The sequence below is a fragment of the Leptinotarsa decemlineata genome, unplaced genomic scaffold, assembly GCF_025532065.1.
Source record: "Leptinotarsa decemlineata unplaced genomic scaffold, Ldec_3_MD MMD2_tig00000505_RagTag_RagTag, whole genome shotgun sequence".
Lineage (NCBI taxonomy): Eukaryota > Metazoa > Arthropoda > Insecta > Coleoptera > Chrysomelidae > Leptinotarsa > Leptinotarsa decemlineata.
In genome coordinates this window covers 1666861-1690113 of record NW_027412549.1, presented here as the reverse complement: position 1 = coordinate 1690113, position 23253 = coordinate 1666861, and the positions used below count along the sequence as shown (strand labels likewise).

Genomic DNA, 23253 nt, shown 5'->3' with positions numbered 1-23253 from the left:
TCCAGTATTTTGTTACTATGGTGTTTTTTATTTTTGATGTATGAATAGTTCTTTATCTTTATTCGAAAAAGTGTTCTTTAACTAGGATAAACCCCCTTTCGGTGATTAATTCAATTTAAAATTAATTATTGATTAGGTAACATGTCACGAAATGAGCCCTGAAGATGAATTAATAAATTCGAAAAGTTGACACAAAAACAATTATTTTTCTGAGAAAAATTGATACTGGTCTTGACTAGACCTGCAAACTAATGAATCTTTTTTTTCAAAGGATTTTCAAGTTACTTCTTCCGGTTTTTATGAATTCTCTGGGGCGTCATTTGCCCCCTTTACCCCCGCCTCTGCATATGGCCGTGTCTCACGTTGGCTTCCGGCTTAAATATGGAGAATAACCGCAAGATATGCAATATATGCTGCATACAAAATTTATGAATATACATTTCAAATATTGTAACAGTTGGAACTTCTATCGGAGATGATAATAATCTGATTAATTGTAGATGTTATTAGTGAGACGTTTGGTTGATTTCATCATATCTAATTATTACTCATGAACATCACATATTCACAAGAGAACATATTACTATAAGGCAAATCATGCATATCTACATACATACTTGACATTCATATGCAATATTTACACACAAAATGATTTTATCAAACTCGGTATTAAAGTTATCTAAATAACTAAAAGCACGCACAATATTCATGGACTTCAACATAACCCTACTACGAACTGCTGACTTACAATTGAGATTAGTTAGAACACAGAAAGTGGTCATGCTCAACTGAAAATGAAATGAAGCTCTATGTTATTATTGAAAAAATATGTTTAGTGATCATTCACTATTCAACCGTCATCAACAACTTTTATGAAAACGGTGAAGAGAGTTATATTCGAGAACGAAAACTTACAAATACATTCTTCATACTGGAAGAAAAGAAAAAATCACCCTTTTTTAATGACGCATAGTTTTTCGATATCTTCAATCACGCTGGTATGAAATTGAATAAAACACCATAAATAAAAAAATCATCTGCATCCAATGGTCCAGTAAAATGTGAAACCATGAAAATGCGACAAGACTAAACGAATAAACGCCTCGCATATAATTGTCTCTGATCTGGATTCCTGGTGATAAATCTGCTGACTCCCTTGCTAAGGGGGAGGTGTTTTAAACACTGAATATCTGGATTGCAAGAAATCTACCAGAATGAGCCCATTCCAACGCATTTATATAAGGTTTTTCATTAAGCTGTTCCTATCTTTAAATTTAAATGAAGTAAAGTAAACCATTCTCATCATTCTTTTAATGCATTTTTTCATTTTCAATCATGAGTGTGAACAATATCTTCATTTATAAGAAAATCGTTTTACAAACCATGAATATAGTTAACTAAAGTTTCAGTCAAATCAACAAACCTTTTTACCTATGAACCGATTGAAATAAATTATTCGCTGAATGTTGAGTAAAACTTTCCAAATAAAAAATATTCAATTATTCCAATAAGTGAGCCAATAAAAATCATCAAATCTATTTGGAATTATTTTCATTGAATAACATGTGGGGTGTTTTGAGATACAAACTGCTATCGATCCGGACCGAACGAATTTCGTCTTCGTCTGTTCTAGTAAAATACGAAATGGTTGTGAATACCGAGAAATACGTAAAACGTTGGTTATAAATGTCACTTTTTTCTGCTGAAAGACATATCACTACTTATTCAAGGAGAGACAGGCATTCATTTGAGTTTCCCTAAATGAAATCCTTTGTAACAGGGTATTCATGCCAGTGTCGTCGGTTAGGGACAGGAAGTTTTATTTATAAATAACGTGTGTCCCAGACTCAAGGTGTGGTGAAAAAATAATAAATTAGTAGTTGATCATCAAATTACTGAAGCTTTCGGGAATATTTGAAATATTCAATTACAGATTAGAAATTACTATAAAAATTCAGATCTGTACTTATAATTTCAAAGTTGTGGGTGCCTCAAGTTATACTGCTTGTTTCTTTTTTTTACTTAATTTTTATAAAATTTCAATATATTTACAAATGAAGGAGATGTAGCAAAAATACAATTAAGAAATTTTCGAATTTTCCTGTATATATCTGGGACCAAACAAGAGTCGATTTTTTGGTATCATTCATTAGTACCCGAAAATAGTCCACTTTGCCACAATTTGATCTACTCGATTATCTTTTAACCGTTTACAATGCATCGTCCATGCATATACTCGAATCTGAATAGCCTTGTATATCATTAAATAGCATATATCTAACATACCTAAATATGTAACTAATGAAATATCAATATACATTTAGGCCCTGCCAATCACTTACTTGGGACAGATTTACTAGGTTAGTTTAGGTCCAAAGTGAGTGGGTCTATTCGACCCACCACCGCAACCCACAAGGGTTTATTGTGGCTCACACCTATTCACACTCGGCCAAATAAACCCAGCTTCTTAAAGAAGCCGATTAGTTTGTATGGTGACTGGTCTTTCAGGTCAGATGGTAAGAGTACGGCTCTGTCGTACTCTAAAGACCTGATTCGGTCCCCAGCGGGGCAGGCACAAATTATATGCTCTGCTGTTTCAACATTTTCCAAACAAAGGCGACACACACTATCTTCCGACAGTCCGAGTCTCTGCATATGACGATTCAAATGACAGTGACCCGTGAGAAAGCCTGCTAGACATCGTAGTTCATCGCTACTGTAGTCCAACAACTGTTTGGTTTCAAGCTTCAAAGTGTAAATAAACGCCTTGGAGTGAGCCAATCCTGGAAAATTCTGCCAGAAGTCCATAAATCTTCTTGTCATCCAGGTGTTCAATGTTTGTTTGGCAAAGCCTAAAGCGATACCAATTGCAAGCTCTGGTCCGATGAAGCTGTTTGCAGCACCCTCCTTTGCAAGGGAGTCAGCCAGTATGGCCAGGAATCCAGACCAGAGACAATCTGTTAAGTCTTCCTATCGAGGAGAATCGTTTTTGGCAATTTGCTACCAATTTAGACGTCGCTCGGTAGGAGCCAAGAGCTTCCAACGCCGCTTTACTGTCCGAGAATATTTTCTATTGACTTGTGTATGAGGTTGGATTTATCCAATTTCTCCGCACACAATTTAATAGTGTAAATTTCCGCTTGAAATACAGCCGCATAAGTTCCTAGGCAGGTAGATATATCTGTCCTGGGTCTGCGACTAAAAACACCTGCACCAGACCCGGAGGGTATTTTTAATCCATCTGTGAACCAACAACTATCTGCTCTTTATATTTCCTTCTCCCGGAGCATCCAGTTCTCTCTACTAGGAAATAGTACTTTATAAGGCAGTTCGTTCGTAGTTGACAGTTGGAGGCATAAAGTCAGAGGTCATTTCCAGAATGCTGTGACTTCCAGTGTTAACCAACAGTCTGTTACACTGTGCATTAAATTTATTTGTGCAATTGGCAATATGTACAAGACTGTATGCAGTCCATCTAGCCTCTCTCTCCAGAAGAATGTGGAAAGGAGGTAGATCTAGAAGGACTTCCGTGGCCGCTGACGATGTGGTAAGTAGTTTTACAACTTTTACGAGTACCCTACTATACCAATTTTTATGTTTACATAAATGCCACATACTTATAAAGTAATTGAAAAACTATTCAGACAGATATGGCATTAATCCCTATAATTTATGTTAATATCTTTGCATCCTTATAAGCCAACAAGCGTGATGAAGAAAAGTTGCAATCGCGTTGGTTTTTATGTTTTGAATAACTTTGAAGGTTGAGGTGACATTGATCTTGTATGGGTAGATAAGTACATACCTAATGAAAAATTGAAACTGGTAGTTGTGAACATACTTTTTTTAAATTGAATTTTATCAAAGGTCATTATTATTGGTTACAAGCTGATGCGACAGTATAACATAAAAAAGTAAGGATTCTGCCAACGTACCTTACATTACGTTATTGCAATTTTCCTAGATATCTCAATGAAATGTAGCACTTGTAACTCGCTGATAATATAGATTTTTGAGAGTGAAATATTTTTTTACTAATTTAAGAGTTTATCGATTGCAAACAAACAAATATCTTCTACCAATTTGTTACCTGTGAAACTGTAGTAATAATCAATTGAAGTTCGTAGTACCATGAAGTAATATATATTAAAAATCAACTGTGACGCCTATGCCTCCCGCCTACACAGTCAGCTATAGCAATGTTCCTGAGCTCTTCCATCCCCTTTCGGATCAATAGAAAGTGAGAGTCTAGAGTTAACAGCAATATGACGGCATTGGGGTTTAGCTTCCCTTTTAATTCGTCTGAATCAATCTCTAATTTAAAAGATGTGATTTATTATACAGAAATACAAACGATGGGTCAGCAAGAGAAGATGGCATTACTCTAACCAATTTTTGTTATGCCTGTCAGTTCAAATAATATCCATGAAGAAGATAGTTTCTTTTGTGGGGGAAACCTCTTTTTTATTAACAACATTGACATATTTCCAATTTCAAAACTCCTTCGACATAGGAGAACCAAAGATAGAAACTGCAATTTTTATTAGATTCTTTTTCAATTTTGAAGACAAGGGCAGATTTCAGCCCTTGAAACCTCAAAATAAGTACCCATATAATTTCTTAGCTCTCTTTTCTATAGTCAAAATTATCAAATATTAAAAGTTACTGATGAATAGAACATTTTCCTTTGTGAAAAATACTTTGGATTTAGGCAGTAACTCATCGGGGTAAACTAAAAAGTCTGCCCTTTCCACACGTGTATAAAGTCCTCCATTACAATTTTAATATTTTTCAGATTATGGAAGGTGGAAACACCCAAAAAAGAGCGATAAAAATGGCGATCTTCTTGAATCTTTGTAAATTTACAATATAAAGTTATAGAAACGGAATGATTACGTGTAGGTACTTGGAAGATAATAATATAACTTGAATTTGAAAAATTTGAAAAAAAACATTGTGCATCTGAAAATGATATTCTCTTTTACAATTCTATATTCATATGGTCAAGTGAATGGTCAGTTCAAAGGAATCATTTGACTGTTGTGTTTGAAAAAATTACCTTCGATGTTAAGGCATTGAAATATGCTTTTGGTATTGAGCTCATGATTTGTAATAGATATTTTTGATGTAACAAAATCAGGAGATTATTTTTATTGGTTATATCAATTTGTTAGTGCTTGTTTCCGAAAAATGAGTGAAACTTCAGTTTTGAACTATATTTTAATAAGGCTTTAATTAGATACTGTTACCATCACTTTAAGTATATAGTTGAGAGTTAGCATTAGAAGAAACGTTTAGGAATCCAGTGTCATTCCTACATGTTTTCAGAAGCTCAACCACTTTTATGTCTTAGAAAATACAAATATTTCAAAAATCTAAATTTTAGTTGTCATGTACTACTATCAAAAATTTTTTTCGATCACAATTTGTTGACCTAATATGGAAAGCACTTGCATTTTAAGAAAGATACAAAAAACAACAGAGTTTTCGCCTGTTCATCGCTGTATATTTTTTTTGGTCTAACGCGGAATCTCCATTTCAACTTTTCGAAACACAACCTTATGCTCAGCTTATTTAGCTGACGTCCATATGCTCAACTTATTTAGCTGACGTCTTCATTTCGGTTCTGAAATAATATTAATTCATATAACAAGTCGGGAAAATACTGTTTTTTGGACGAGTAGACTGAGTTTAGTCTACTAGTCAAAAAAAACTGTTTTCGGAAGTGTTGCGTACACCATTTTTGTGGCAACCGTATAGAATACCAAATCAATGAGGCACATTTCTTCATTATATTTCTTTGTAGAATAAAATATTGAACATTTCAATTCTAATTTGTATTGAATATTGAAACTCACGGAAACTTTATTTTTTTTCATATATCAATATAATTATTAAAATTCAAGCAATTGCTAGTATTCAAGGGATTCAATTTGTTTGAAATGCTTGGTATATTTAAATGTCTTTTGTTAAAGTTAGAACAAGATTGTAAAGTTTCATAAGTTTTGAGTAGTTTTGTCAATTTTCATTTTCTTGTGAGTGAATTGTCTATATAGCCTTCAGCGACAGTAATAGACTTCCAGCCACCGTATCTGTTCAAATTTGTGATGTTTCCACCATTATTAGCAAATAACGTCTTTGAAGTTCGACGAATGCTCAATTTTCAATTTTTAATTTTGGGTAAAATTGAAATATCTGATATCTTTAATCCGAGAATTCAGGAATAATCTGTTATGTGGACATACGGGATGGCCGTAAAGATGAATATTGCCTATATAACGGCCTGTTTGCAACCTGTGAAAACTGGTATTTTCCCATGCAACATGTCTTCCTTGTCACTAACCAAATAATTGTTGCCACCTGAAAATAAAGCGAATCAAGTTGATACTTTTATATACCTACTACAATCGTAATGTTTTGTTAAAATTACCTTCAGCATTAGAAATGTTTCATTATTTGCTTCTCCAATGAATTTTTTGATATGCTTGTTGTTGAATACTTCCGATTTCTTTACTCTACAGGGTGTTCATTGAACATGCGACAAAAATTTAAAGGGCTATTCCTTGGACTATTCCAAAGATATTTTGTACTTTGATGATTTTTGATAGAGGGCGCTTTGTTTCGAAGATATGGCGCGAAAAAAATTTCGACAGTAACAATTTAGTAGCAAAAATTACACATAAAGTTTCTTAATCTACAAGAACTGTTGAAACTGACTACCCCCCGCTCGGATGCAAGAATCCAATTTTCTCCTCATCGACTTCCGCACTCTTTCAAAAACAACCGAATCGTTTCTAATTGTGTTACACCCAGCAATTATCCGATTTCTCAAATCTTCCACATCTTCTACTAGAGTTGTTGATAGTTACCAACAAAATTGTTAGATTTTTTTTTACTTGGTGGGTCCAGTGTAGTACGCTATACTTTTATTTCGGCTACGTTGATAATTTTAAAATTACCAAAATTGTTATTGCCGAAATTCTGTTTCACCCCGTATTTTCGAAACAAAGCGTCTCATCCCTTAATTCTTTGCCGCATGTTTAATAAACATCCTGTATTACTAACATTCTTCTTTTTAAAAAATGTGAAAACCTTTGGGAAAGAGGCTATGCTCACATTTTTCTCGACTAAAATGGTACTTTTCAACAAAGAGTACCTGCTCCACAAGGTAGATGATTTGATAGTTTCCAATGTTTCCGCCAAATTACCAAAATTACATCCTGTGTGATATTTTTGCATTTTTTCATATCCATCCATTTCGAGAATCATCGACGTTTTCGTACCAGAACTTTGATGTTTTACAGAATGATTGTGCTGTAGCAGCAGCTGCATTGAAAATTTTGTAAGGCACATTTTCGAACTCACTATCACTGTTGCTATAGTTTATTGCGATAATTGCGAACAAAAACTATGCAAACATTCAAAATTCAAAAAGTCAACTAATGTCATGTGTAATAGCTGTCAGTCGTTATTTTGCTGCTATGAAAATGATCAACTGCATTCATCAAAACCATACCCAATAAGATTTTCATATTTACAATGACAAAAATGATGTGATTTTTCCTGGCATAGTCCTGGACGTACTTACTTCCCGTACTCACTTCCCTAGTCCGGAAGAATGCTACTTCCTCAAAGAAAGAGGGTCCGAGAAGTGGGTAATAATTTTCATCAAGTAACGGGTCAGAGTATTCATAGCTTTCACTGTTATGGTTGTTTTTGTTTGGTTTTTCACTGACTATTAACCTCAGTTGAATTCACTTCATGACTTTCATGACAAAAATAAAAATGTGCTCTATTCAGCAAATCACTTAGGATGGAATATGCGGACAAATTATCGAAAGTAATACAAGACCTCAAAATTTCATCGATAAATTTTCATTTTTCAACGAAAACTTTGGGAGTTACACTACCATAAAAGGAGCAAACAGCATGATGAGACCACGAGTCAATAGAACGAATTGTTTTATCTATTGCTGATTGCTCGACTGGTATTGCTCAAAAATAACAAAGTCTCAGTTTAAAAACATTCACCAAACTCAAACAAATGTTCATGCAGTTGTAGTTTCTTAAGAATGTATCATCTCTCCCACCAAGCGATTTTCTGGACTCTTTGGAGTCCACTAAATACTCGTTGGGAGAACAAGAGGATTGTTCTAAATTCTTGGGGTTCTTGTTGAATACTTTTCGTGAGCAGAAAAATAGCAGAATCAATACTCCTGACCGCTCTGGATTGATTGATTCCGTACAGTCTATCTCGTCTTTTGCTGGAAAAATTCTCACTTGTTTACTTTGTAGTAAATGTTCAAGAGGTAGTAAAAACGAATGAGATTTTCTGGAAGTTCGACTAGCGTTTCCTAATATAACTGATAACCAGTCCGTGCAAAGCTTTTTGTTGAATCATCTGAAAATGGAAATTTTAACGGATGATGATCAACTGTATTGCCAAACATGCTCCAAACTGATTGACTATTATAAGAAAACAAATATAGCTGAGGCACCAGTCAACCCAATAATAACACTGGTGATCTTCAAATATGACTCAACCTTTGACGGAAGCACCAAACTCTCACGAAGGTTCGAAATAGATGAACACTTCAATCTAGCAGACGACTATTATAATCTTCATGCAGTCATTGTTCACTGTGGTTCTGGCGTTGAATCTGGCCATTCGTGAAGATTATTTCCTGAAATATTCTCAGCTGAATGCATCGATAAGTAAAAAATGTCAGTTTTCGAATTAAATCAATATTATTACCTGAATAACGAGAGATTTCAATAAGAACATTTGTTTGAAAGTACAATTATTAAAGACACAATGTTCGAATATATGAACAGTGTACGTAAATGATTAAACTCAAATTGAGACCGCAGATCCGGCACCCGACCTACTCCACGCGGCTCGATACATCACCAATAGGTGATGTCAATTTCATTGAAATTCAGTATAACATTTCCATTCGAATTAAATTATTATTGCGAATAAGTTTCGATTATGATTTTGATAATTCTGGATGTACAGATTGTTGGTTTTCAAAATGGAGTTATTTTCGTGAGCTTATCTGAATCAATGAAATGTGGCAATTGGTTTTTCATATCGGTATCTTGTATCTGTTCATTGTGTTGGTGAGTTCTATTTGAATTACATATTGGGAGAGAGTTACCTAAAGAGATAACTAAACGTTTCACTAATAATTTCAGCTTATTATAATAAAACTCGAATATATTAGCTTAAATAAAATGTCGAAAGCCAACAAAATCGCAAATGAGTTTTACATTTTGAATGGTGGTAATCGGCATTCAATACAATGCCTGTCGTTCCGAACTGGTGGTGTTATCAAAAATATGCCGTTTCACTTTTTAGTGAAAACAGAACATTTTAATGTCTAATACTCTCTACGGTTACCAATCTTTCACGATATTGTCATGTGTGTCAGCTGGATTTCGGAAAAACCTCCTCTCTTGTCTCCTTACACTTGATAGAATATCCCCTATTGCAATATTAGCTCTCTTTCCCGTTAAACATGTTCAAGTATCGACTGCTGCATCATCCAGAATTGTGAAAAGAGGGTTGCTTTGTCCTTTGAAAGTTCGATGTAAAATGTGCATGCATACTATTCAGATTATCATTATGTACACTCTCCAGCCAGGCAAATTCACTTTGAGGGAGATCATGGAATATAACCCAGTTTGTGTCCATCATCAGGGGAAACCCTCTCTTTGTTTGGTGCGTACAGGGCGCGGAATGATTATTGATTTTCGTTGCTTTGTAGGGTGTATGTTCCAATGGCAGGTCAGGATTTTGAAAGAAATAAATTGTCAGGCAACCTCTCTTCTGTTTCTTGTGATTGATAGTATATTTACTTTTATGGTAGACAAAACACAAATTACAAAGTGAGTCGTCAGCTTCTAGACTAAAAGCAGTCGCGACTGCATTCTTCATTTGTGTTCCCGTGAACAATAATACCAATTTCAAACTCAGCTTTTTCATAATCTTATCTGAACTTTCATATTTTCGAAAAGGAAGTCCGCTTCCGATATATATCCTAGTGATAATGCTGGCGAACTAATGGATAATGGGTGTGACACGATTCTGTTTTTTATCACCACAGACAAATCCTTTTATCGTCTACAACTTGGAATTTGTTGTGTTACCGTATTATCGGGTTGAATGCATTTTCGTAGTTTCGATTTCACCTGAGGCCTAATGGATTAGACCACTTGAAATGATTCGTTATCAACATTTTTAAAGAACACTGGTGCCTGTGAAAAACGGATTGAAATAAATGACCATTAAATTTTTGTATGTATAGTATGCCTTAGAGAGATGTCATGAAAATTTAATTATTTGTTAATAAAAAACCGAGATGAGATAAAAATATTACACAGAAGGAAAACATTAATAAGTGCCAATGGAAACATAAAAAAGAAGGATTACCCGTGTGAAACCATCATTTGGGATACCTACACAATTACCCAGAAATCAGTTTCTTTTTTTTATTCGACACGAAATATTATTGAAATAGATACATTTAGTTTATTGAAAAATGCTACAGAACGTAATAAATAAACGAGTAAATCATAACCACAAGCTCATCAGGAATTTCTCATGAGACCAGTACTATTATAATATACCCTATAAATAATATACATATGAGTATATTGCTACCTCGAAAACGGTAAAACCTACAAGCTCGTTTAGATTAAACAAAAGTTTTCTATTATGGCGAAATAGAATAATCTCTTTTGAGATCGAGAATATCAGTAGTTGTTTTTGAAATATTTACCGAAAACTAGAATTGTCGAATTTCGTTTTTTGGCTCTACCGCCTCCATCCCGAATGATATATGAACAGGCAAAGATACTTTCAAAACTGTTTCATATTTGGCATACTCTGATATAAACCCATTTGCAATGCGACATTTCATTCATCATATTTCATCATAAACTTTATTTTTTCAAATACGGACCTCTGGTGTTTTTTCATCGATTTTTGTATCCACTGTGCTAACAAATTCAACTATGTATTACAATACATATGTTTTCCGACGTTTGTCTCCGAAAAAACATCATCAATGTGTAGTTTCAAAATGATGGAAACCAATATCATAGAACTCAAAGGTATATCAACTCCATATACAGCAAGCGCCAGCTCTTGTAAGATATACAAATTCTCTGTACAAAGGCGTATCATTACTTGTCCTCCAATGCTGCTGGCATTTGACATAGTCTCAATAATTTGTGTTGATTCTGAAAAAATGTCATCGCCTAACAAAAATCCAGTCCATCAATAGTCAGGCACATGAAATAATTTTTAAAGTGTTCATTTATTTTCAAAGTGTTGAATGTGAGTTGGATACGTTATTAAATGTGAAAAATAAAACGACTTTCATAACAGAAGGACAGAAAATAATAGAAAAAAATGAATAGAGAAAATTGACATGGGAGCATTGAGTATCAAGTATTCACAAAGAAAAAATTTTTGTAGCCAACAGCGACCAATTGTGTTTCTTGATGAAACAAACCTTCATAGTTGACATACATATTCCAGGAAGGCTGACATGGTGAAGTGGCTGCACGAAAAAAGCATTATGTTCACCCCTAAGATGCAGAAACCCGAATTATACAAGTTGATCAAAGTAAATGAGTTGCATCATCATAGTAAAAATTTGATGAGGTTCTATTTGAACACGGAGATAACGTTATGCGATTTCCACCCTACCATCCGGATTTGAATACCATTGAACTCATTTGAGCTACTGTCAAAAACAACGTGTCCCAAAAGAATGCAACTTTCGAATTGGAAGATGTAAGGAGACGGGCGGAGCACGAGTTTGATCAAATCACTTCTGAGCAATGGCAAAAGCGTTGCCGACATGTAGTAGATATAGAGAGGAAACATTGGGAAAATGAAACATTCACAGTGTATCAGTAAAAAAATTATGATTTATACTCTGTGATCTCCCAGACATGGCTGCTTGTACAGAGTCGCACTAAGGAACGACCGTTTTTTTATATAATATGCGACTGGGTATAAGAGTGTAGGGACACAAATTAGCAGTTGTTTCAGCTGTATATGTAATTGATATTTTAATAATTTTAAACTGTAAAATACCATGTATATATACCTACACAACACAGACGTTAAAACGTAACTGACCACTCCGACACTATAACAATGAATTCCGCCAGCCGATTGCAGTTAAATCTGATTTCTCAGCGCAAACGGGCTTGTTTATGTTAGCCAATAGATGCAAATATGCGTGGGGTTCATGCTTTGATCACGCATCTATCTTTGTTTGTTGGATGGATACTGTTTATTGTATGGTTTTGACCTCAATAAAATGAGATCACTACAAAAACTTCAAAATCGTGCAATGAGAATCACTTTGAGATGTAACAGATATACACCAATATCATTGATGTTGGGAACATTACAATGGCTGTCAATAGAAAATAGACTTATTTATTTAACTATGAGTTATATCTTCAAAATGTTGCATAATCTTCTTCCATCATATTTTCACAAATATATAACTATAAATACGCAAGTTCACCAGCATGATACGAGAAGTAAACATAACTTACATGTGACTAGGCAAACAAAAGCTTACAATATTAAAACTTTGGTGTTCAAGGGATTCATTGCTTACAACAGTTTGCCAGATGATATAAAGAAATCAGAAACTCTGCAACAGTTTAAAATAAAAATGATAAACCATTTACAGCAAAAGTAAATGTACAGTACAGATAGATATTGTATATCTATCAGGATTAATAATTTTTAGTATCAATACGAGTATTAATATATGTATCTTCTTACGGGATATGAGTGTATAGTGGGTAGTGGGATAGCATAACTTATTGGTTTCATATGTATGTTTGTATATGATTATTGTGGTATTTGGCTGTACGTGAATGGTATCAATATATGTATTTTCTTTTGGGCTATAAGTGTATATTGGGATAGCATTCTTATTGAAGGATGAAGCGGACAAACTTTTTGAAACCAATCAAAACAAAGCAAACTGCAGATGTTTTCAAAAAATGTTTCTTTGAAGGCACGCTTTCATCAATATACAAATAAATAATCTATTTTTTTCGGAGGCTTTAGTCCCACCAATATTACAAGCATATCCATCAAAAATAACTATTATTTATATTGACGTTAGTGATATAGTTTTTATGTAAAAATGTACTAAATCAAAGCTATTTTCAAGGATTTTTGGCCATGATTTGTTGGTTTTTATCCATGGAATGTCAGGAATGATAACCTGCAGATCACGGCCAATAAACCCGAAATATAGCTTTGACAGTTACATATGTGAAAATTAAAAACTCTTTGATCATGTAATTGTTCAAAAAATATGAATAATTTTGTTTCCGCTTCAAAAGGTTTCTGATTTTGAATAATATAAAAAAAAACAAAAACGCAAAAATGAAACCATTAAAGTCGGAGCTGTTTCTGAGAAAACTTTGTTGATTCGACGATTTGAAAACGTTTTTCAACTTTTTCAGTCTCCTTCTTTGACTTGATTTATTCTTAGTTTTCGTCACATTTCTTATCTTTGCTGGATCTTCCCCACTTTTTCAATAATCTCGAGATAGTGAGTAATGATTTTCTTTCAGTTATAACCTTTAGCTTCAACTCTTCCCAGATTTCCCGTTTTATTCTGATTTTTGTTTCGTTCTCACTTGGCTCATATGTTAAATTCATCATATATTTCTGCCTCCGATGAAATTGCAGTTGAATTAAGTTTATAACGTTAGATGTCCATTTCTCATAAGTTTGCTATCGTATCCCATAGGTATATACTTTGAAGTTTCTTTTAAATATATATAAATCATACCCCACTTCACAACTTTTTTCGCCATTGTTAATATGTATTTCTGTGAAGTATTCAACTCTAATTTGAGGATGATATAATTAATAAAACTTAAGAGTGTAGTTTCTATTTCAACGTTGAAGTAATATAAAATAGTCCCTAGCTTATTGAGCGTTCTGTACCTAATAGCATCCCTTCCTATAAAATTGACACCTAGACATACATTCATTAATAAACTTACACTATGGTTCAACTTGATATCCTTCACAAGTTCCAAAATAATTGAAAGTACATTTGAATACCAGGGGATTTTTATATTGCTACGTCCATCGCTGGGTGTGTCTTAATGAATCAATGGTACGCTTATTTAAATTTGAACAAATGATATGCATAACAACTGAACTTTTCTCACTTTTCATTACACTTTATTATTATCGCACTCATAACCTATTTTACTGTCGCTTATAACCTTGTCGCGTGCATGAACTCCGAATTATACTGCTTTCTGAAGCAGTATAGTTTGGATCCTAAGAAAGAAATCTTTTTTTCTTTATTCAAAATTGGCCGAAGTCAGCAAACCAACGTTTAATTGTTGTTTCTGATGAAGCGGAGTCCTTATAACACTAAATTGTTTTTGATCCATTGTTTTGAAAATAACAGTAAATAAGTTATGCCACTCTTAGTACAATAACTTACAAACTTATGAGTAAAATATCATGAAATTTCATTAACTTCCTTTCGAAGGTCAGTACTAACTGAAAAAGTGGTGAATGTAACAAGACTAGCGCTATCTATGTGTTAGGCCCGAGACTTTTCAGCCCATGTAGTAATCTGCTTGATTTCCAAAACCCGTAAGATTTCCTCATAAATTCTCAAAATTATTCTCGTTCATTGAAGAATCCTGACGAGAGTTGCCATAGTGACGATATGACGTCAAGAACCGGAAGTCGGATCGTTACGCTCAGAGTAATTAAAACGGTGTAAGAATATTAATCAAGAAACTGATTATCAAGAGATTTGTCGGGTTCCGTACCTCACTTCATTTCTGGTCAATAATCACTAAATATTTTTGTACTTGTCCGTATTATTATTGTTATAATCGATATTGAAGAAAGTACTGTGATTCTTATATATTTCTCTTTTGTTGCAGGTGAAGAAGTCCATAAGAAGAAAGGATTCTTCAAAAACTTCTGGAAACGATCACGGCACTATTCTTTAGAACAACAATAGTAGTTTTCCCCGTATATAGCATATTTTTTGTGTACATTTTATATACCTAACAATAATTTAATAATTCTAACCGATAGTATTACTATTTGTATGGCTAATGAAAATAACCTAAAAGCACTCAGAATCTTTATAATATATTGGTCAACTGTGGAAGATTTGAATCAAGGAAACATTCTCACCGGGTTGGATTTGGGTGTCATCCTTTGCCTAGTACTGCGTAGTGCTGGATGCTGACTCATAAATAATATTTTTGGATTTCTGTCCCATGCGGATCACTTATCATGGCCATACAGTGACATCAGTTCACAAATGAACTTACAACTCCTAGAATATGAAAAAACCTCATTTTTTCTTTCATAGGTTTCATTGAGAAAGCTTAACGCACTTTTATAAGCCTCAAACGTCTATCAAAATATTACACAACTGCAACAAAATGTTCTCACGTCTTTGAAATCCCTTCTACAACAAATTCTTCTATTAAACAATTATTCTATTATGTGCGTTTGAACAGAGCACGCCATATAATATGTGATGTCTTCTTTGTGTTTCCGGTGGCATCGACATGGACTACTATGGTCATTTTTCCTAATGTCATGTGTATTCTATGTTCATAACTCCTCGTGTCACTTGTGGAGCATCATGGCTCTTCATATTCCCGTTAGCCATGTAGCTCTGCAGATTCAACCCAACTTCAACTAGATATATTCTCGTGAAAAAACATTCTGGATAAAGTTGGGTTTGAACTCAGGATCTTTGGATCGAGATTTAGGTACATCACCACTGCGCCATTTCACCGCTGGATGTCTTGTTTTCTTACATTTTGTTTCCATAACTTCCTTTTCAAAGTTTTAGACTATGTTCTAATAGTTTTTTGACATTCATATACATGGAAGCCAAATTATAGCCTATTATACCCAAATGAATTACACATTATGTTAACAAATGAATTGGATACTGAAAATAATAATATTGAAGGATTTGATTGATTCATGAAACCATTAGGAATCAAAAGGAATAGGCAACATAATCTCCTGCCCCCCTGGGACTCTTACTATAACCTAACCTAACCCACAGCGCAAACCGTGTTTTGGACACACGCTTCTTTCTCCTATCTTCGCATGACTCACAGTATTTAGTGTGCGATCGACACATACTGTTGACAGTGAGCATATAACCTAAAACTATCACCGCTTTTGAAAGTGATTATAGAAATTTGATGAAACAAGCAGAAGATGATCCTCCGAACATTTTTCTTTACTTAACGTTGGAACTTTCAATTTTGGCGTTTGACAAATAGGAACCATCCTTCAACAAGCAATCGTTCCGTTTGTATTGGGACTACAGACACCATAAACCCATCACTCTTTTTATAAGCTACATTTCTACTGGAAATAATTTTTTCGAGAAAATAACTACTTCTTGATTTATTTCAGTATCGAATAAGGTATTGACTTTCAGGAAAAACTTTATATAACAGGAGTTGCTTATAATTAGCCAATCTAAATCCAATCCCAGACTGATTTTCAGTGAAACATATTTCACCCTCGAGAAGGGGTGACATTCACTCTCCAGGGTTAAAGCAAACCCCGGTACAGGGTCGACTTTGTAGTAGAGGATAAATATGACCTTTATCGACAATTTAATGATAATTGTACTGTTTGACAAAATTGAATGGGAAAAATGTCATTGACTGGATAATCAATATTTATTCGGTAAACTTTAAGTGGAATATGAAAGAATAACGCTGTAAAAAGCTTGACAAATCATTTCAAGAATTTTTAATACAAATGTATTGCTAATTTTGACTAACGTCACTCTGACAACTGGAACTGTGGATCCATTTCTTATTCTTTTAAAGCAGTAGCAAACTTGAAATCCAACCAATATGAAATAACCTCATGAACCAGAAATCTTCCACCACTTGATCCGGTATGCTGGACGTGTCGTTAAAAATCACCCGGAGTTTTCACTTTTCTTCACTCTGGTCGGGTTGGGACGGACACATTGTAGATGTAGATATTACTAATTTATTACGTGTAATAAAAAATTCTAGCAAGCGCCCCTTGTATTCGTCAATTTTTGCTGATTAGGCCAGATTAAATTCGAACGAAACGTCACATGACAACTTGTCGACGATGTTCGAAGTTACAGTTTGTCAGATTTTTTTAATCCCTTCGACATGACTTCCAATTCACTCTGGCCTAGTTATTTTATTTTTGCTTTATAAAAATGTATAATTGTATATTAGTTTATTTATATTGAACATATTTTTGTCTGTGTGTTTTATGGTTTAATAAATTTATTTAACGATTCATTTTCGTTCAAACTTTCACCTCATCATTTTTTTTAATTATAAAACGTCACTCACAGTTATCGCTGAACAAACACCAAAGATAACGCGGAATCATTCAGATAGGTATAAGTTAGGAAATGAAAATTATTTTTGGAATCAATGAAATCAGGCATACTCGTATATCTAAAACTGTAAAAAGTAATAAATGCTCATTATAAACTCAAAACGATAACAGAGTGCTTAAAAAATTTTCTGATTTCGTTATGATTTATAAAAAAATACCACAGCTTTTATAGGCTGGTTTATAATACTTTAACGGTTCCACCCTATTTTTGTGTGGCAAACGAGTCGCAATCAAAATATCTTATGAGCGTTCGAGTCGTTTTTTTAGGTGGAGTGGCGTGCGTTTAGGTATTTAATAAAAAAATATCGTAAAAACTAGTAACTATGTTTATTTTCATTCATTTCATTCATGTTGATTCATATACAATCAATATTATTATTAAATTTCAATTCAAAATATTTCCATAATAATAAACAGGTATGGTTTTTAAAAAGATATTAGGTATGAGCAATCATTATTGTGCGTTATCATCAGATAAATCCAATGAATCTTCATTGATTATTATGATTGAAGGTTCTACTCAAGATGCACCATAGTATGTCATGATGTAATCACTTATGTGAAATATTTTGACGAAAACATCTTGGCACTCTTGATTCTTCATAAAATAAAGTGGTCGAAACGAATTGGGCATTCCATCCACAGAGCGCTAAACGCACACCAATGTTTATATTTGCAAACGATTCTTGTTCCATCTATCAAGATGTGTACAAAGTTAGATCAATCTAAATTCTCGCGTCGAGAGATTTCGATAACACAAAAGCGAATCGGTAAAAACACTAGGGTTTTTATGTATCTTTGTTCTACAATTTTCTCAACTAAATATCATAATTTCAACATGTTTCCTTTTTTATATGTTCAATGCATTTTCGCCATTTTTCGAAATCGATATTTTTAAAGAACTCTGAAGATTATTTGGACATCTTTTTGCAACGAAACCCTTTACTTGAGCCCAAACGAATTCAATAGGGTTAAGTTCGCAATAAGGGGGCAGACACAGAATAATGATATTTCTTTTCTGTCATCTTATCGACTACATGCATCAATCAGTTGGTATTACATATTTCAAGTTGTCTGAAATGATAACTTCCTTCATCCATCACAATTACATAGTTGGTGGTATGATGTCTAATATTTGTTCAAAATATTCTTCAAGCACATCGTTGTTCATTTAATCGCCAGAATTTTTTGACTTAAAAATCAATAAACTGCCCTTATCAAAACCATCAGCACTACCAATGAGGGTCATAATCAGTCGCTTTCCTTTTCCACTGATTCCATTAAGAAAAGAGCCGTCCGCCTGATTGGAGACGTGAACATCACTTACAACCTTGATAGTCTGAAACATCGAAGAAACGTTAAAGATTTGTCTCTCTTCTATTGATACTTTCACAGGAAGTGTTCAAAAGACTTGGCACATTTGATTCCACCAAGAGTGGTACATATCAGAAATACGCGACGGATTGTGGCTGCTCATCGTTCTGAGGTTCATCTCAGTACACCTCGAACTTCACTCTTTCATCTGGACAACTGCGATTATGTGGAATAAACTTCATGACGACGTTTTTTCAAGTGGATTTAATCTTCAGTGATTCAAATCCAATGTGAATCACTACTTTCGCACAGGCTCTAAGAGCACCTTAAGGATTTTCCTGTTGTGCTTGTGTTTTGGCTTGAAAGAAAATGTGTTTGTCTTGCCACACATTTCCAATGGTATATCCTTCGTTAAGCCAAGTTTTGCCAGATGAAAGTCTTTTTATTCTCACGTGTACCTTAAGTAACGTCTCGTCTAGTAAAAAAAATTGTAATTTTTTATTTGCTCAGGTAAGCTGTGCAGGTATGACTGTATCAAATTCCACAGGTGGACAAACTACTTCTATATCTGTGACAGCGCAATAAATTACCAAAACAGGAGAAATATTTCGAAAAGAATATCAGCCATAGGCCAAACACTTGCAAAACTGATGTGAAATCAAATAGAAAATTATTTAATGGTAATAATTGTTACTGTGAATAATATAACAAAACAAGTTCATAGATTTTTTTTCATAAACTCAGTAGTTCAGCAAGTAAATGCGAATACCGAAAAATTTTACGTTTTATTCCGACCCCTATATAGGAGATCTATTCAATTAGATAAAACATCACAAAGTAAAAACTTCCTGATGAGAGATCATAACAAATTCACCCCAAGTTTAGGCAAATATTAAGATGTTTCGAAAGTTTTGTCCGTTTGGTGGTCAACAGAAGCCGACACTGATCAACAGAAGAGGTTCGATCCTGCCACACGACAAGGCACGTCCGCACGTTTCACAAATCACCGTTCCAAATTGAACGAATTGAGCGTCAAAGTTCTGTCCCACCCACCATACTCTTCAGACCTCTCGCCAACCGATTACCCTCGTTTCAAGAACTTCAACAACTTTCCCGTTGGGTTCGACTTCATCGAACCCAGAGCACACAATTTTTTATGCTGGCGGAATTAATCGACTTGTGTCACGTTGGTAAAAGTGCACTGATTGAAATGACGCTTATCTCAATTGAATTCAATTAATATTCACTGACATATTACATTTCAAATTAGACTCATAAAAACGGACAAAACTTTTGAAACAACTCAATATATGTGCATACTATACAATATTGTACAAAGAAATCACAATTCCCAAGTATAACGAGAAAATTCAGAAAGTCAATAAAGCATCACTACCTGCCCTAATTGAATGACGATCACGTAATTGAAAATTAATTAGCGGGGCAACCACAGGGATATAAATATGATCTCAGGGTTACTAACCCAGCTACTGAATACCAGTCTTTGTACTCCTAAAGATGCCATGACTCGATGAAACGTTGATAAGTCACTGAAAAAATTCCAGAAAAACGAAAAATACAAGTATGAAATGAAATTCTTTGAAGATATAAGTGAGTGTGAAATAGAAATTAACGATTCAAGAAGAAAAAAAATTCGAACATTTTTCGTTAGTGTTATTTCTGAACAACAACCACTGCAGTGTCATAGTCATCGATCTGAACAAGATCAAGGGAACAATCAAATTTAATTTTCAACGGAATTCTGTGAATATTACAGAATCTTGTGAAATTCAACGCTACTGAAATGCAGAAACACAAAAAAGAAAAATTATCAATCTGGTGAATATTCATGATACTAGCTGTCACAATTGTCTTCGCTTTAGAAATGTATTTATTCAATTCGTTACACCTTGGACTAGGTACTCTTCTCAAATTTTTTTTGCTAGTGTTCTGTTTATATTATTTGTACTTTAGATTTGAACTGTTTTTTGTTACGTTTTATTTTTATGTATTCTACACATCAAAAAGATTAAATATTATTATTCAGTTCATAAGTCACCACAAGGTGGTGACTACTTTTTTGCAGGCATATCAGAAGTCTTCAGTCACTTTGGTGGTGAACTTATGAACTGTGGCTGCTATGGTGGTTATTATTTTCAGTGTAGATAATGTTAATGTGTAATTTTACAGATTTATATTTTTTGACTATTTTTGTTAGTCAAAGTGAGTATAAGTTGCTAAATATTTTTTGCCGTTTTTGTTACTAAGAGAAAATATTTTTTAAAGCGGTAGACTTTTTTAATGAAGCTCACTTTTTCTATAGATATTGACTTTACATATCTATTAATTTTTCCGTTTTTCATTTCTAGACATAATATTTCTTTAGTCTGTGCATTTCATTCAATTAGTCATCGTTGCCTAATCGATCCCAACAGCATTTGTCCAAGCACTATCCTTAACGTTTGCCAAGTTATAACTCTTTGGTATGGCGGCCATCTTGTTTTTCGCCATTTTGGATTTGTTCGTAGATAACAAATAATGAATCCGCTGACTTGTGCGGTCCACCATACATTTCATTTTAGGTATTCATTTTAGCAATCCTTTTCATTTGATATCCATATTATGGGAGTGCAATTAAATAAAACCTTGTAGCAAAAATGAAGTATGAGGGGTCATGAAAAATTCTTCATGTGCTGAATGCATTTTGAGACAATTGGGGATTTATTTCATCTACTGACTACACACAGGTGGTCTCTAGTCTACTTCATAATTTAATATTCAAATACATCTCACCAACAATAACATGACTGAACATATTTACCTGTGCCTGCAGTGTTCAGAAAACCTATGGCTTCACAAAGTGATCGCACACATACAATACCTCAGGGGATCTCTAGTGGACCAAGGGGTCAGAGACCCAGCAGAAGAACAGGACCGTAGGAGTTTATAAATAGCACTTACTCAATATATGTTTTCGATCTCAGGAATGTTTTTTTAGTTCGTTGAATGCTTCATGACATTGTTTATATATGCGATCACGATATTTTTATACTTATAGGCATAGAAGGTTCATCGACTTTTTGTAATCTTCTAGCGACAATAATCGCATGAAAATTTTACTACAGTTTTATGCAAAATAAGTTTTTCTTCTCTTAAAAGTTACTTATACCTTCTTTGAATATCTTTACTGACACATTCATGGTTTTCCAATTCATCCTTCTAAATTGACATTTTTCAATCTATTGATACTTTTTTTAACCCGTCAATTGATCCTTTTTTTTTAATTAGTCGGATGTGAAGACAATAAAGATTCTAGGCGATTTTTAATATTTTATAAAAGCCTACACATTGATGACGAAAAGGGCCTACTTCGAATTGCCAAAACGATTTTTTCAGGTGCTATTTTTTAATTTCTGTTCTGTTATGTATGAATAAATATTGGTGATATATCTTGTCATTGGAAAATATCCGAAATTGTGTCAAACAGCAGATTTAAAAGTGTCAATTAATAGATTGAGAAAGTCGATTGACAGTGTTTATCAACAGATTTATTAAATCGTAATTGCCGAATAAAAATACGTGATACATATATATTCACAGATTGATTTTTTTTGGCTTATATCTGGAGAGAACTTTATAATAGTGGTAGCTTCTAGCACTATAAAAGAAGAATACACGAACTATAGAGTTGGCCAAATGGTACACACATATTTTCTTTTTGCATGTGTATCGTAAAAGGAAACCAGATTATCAGATTTCATTTGTGTTTACAAACATAAGTATTTCAGAAAATTAATGAAAACATGAGTATTCTTTGAATAAAATCATATATTTCATTTCATTGTTCTTACATTTTGTAATAATGATTCATATATGATATATGGCTATCAAGCAACTGTTAAATCTTTGTGTCAAAGCTATTTTTCAAGTTTGTTGGTCATGTGTGTATTTATTAATGCTCGACGTTTCGTTAACAACTGCTCTCTTCCTCATAGCAGGTATCACATCCAGTTTTATTCCATTGTTGGTAGGCGTGGCTTCGTTCCTATTGGTTTAAATAAATGCACCGATACGTATACGAGGTGTGTTCAAATAATAAGGGTCTCTTTAATCTTGGGAACACGAAAACGTCACAAGGGGGCTAATCTAGTAAATACGGTTGCTGAGGCATAATTACGGTGTTGTTTTTGGCCAAAAAATTACGAACAAGCAACGGCGAGTGAGCAGGTGCATAATCGTGATGTAACATCCATGAACTGTTTTTCCACAATACCGCAGGTTTTCTTCGTATTGCTCCTCGCAAGCGGTCCATAACTTCAATATAATACTCTTTATTAACCGTACGATCACTTGCCAAGAACTCCTGATGCACTACGCAACTGTAATTGAAGAAAACAGTGAACAAAACCTTTGAGATTTGATCGCACTTGACGTGCTTTTTGGCTCTCCTGGACTCCATTGGGACGATT

The 23253-nt window shown here is 33.9% G+C and overlaps 1 protein-coding gene across 1 annotated transcript in view; it reads left to right on the top strand.

The window, feature by feature from the left end:
* LOC111502228 (uncharacterized) overlaps positions 1 to 17365 on the top strand; it is a 372461-nt gene extending 355096 nt beyond the window's left edge. The window contains 1 exon segment of the mRNA XM_074173777.1: positions 14974 to 17365. Within this exon segment, the coding sequence (XP_074029878.1) occupies positions 14974 to 15053 (80 nt within the window). The 3' untranslated portion in view covers positions 15054 to 17365.
* The last annotated feature ends 5888 nt before the right edge of the window (positions 17366 to 23253 follow it).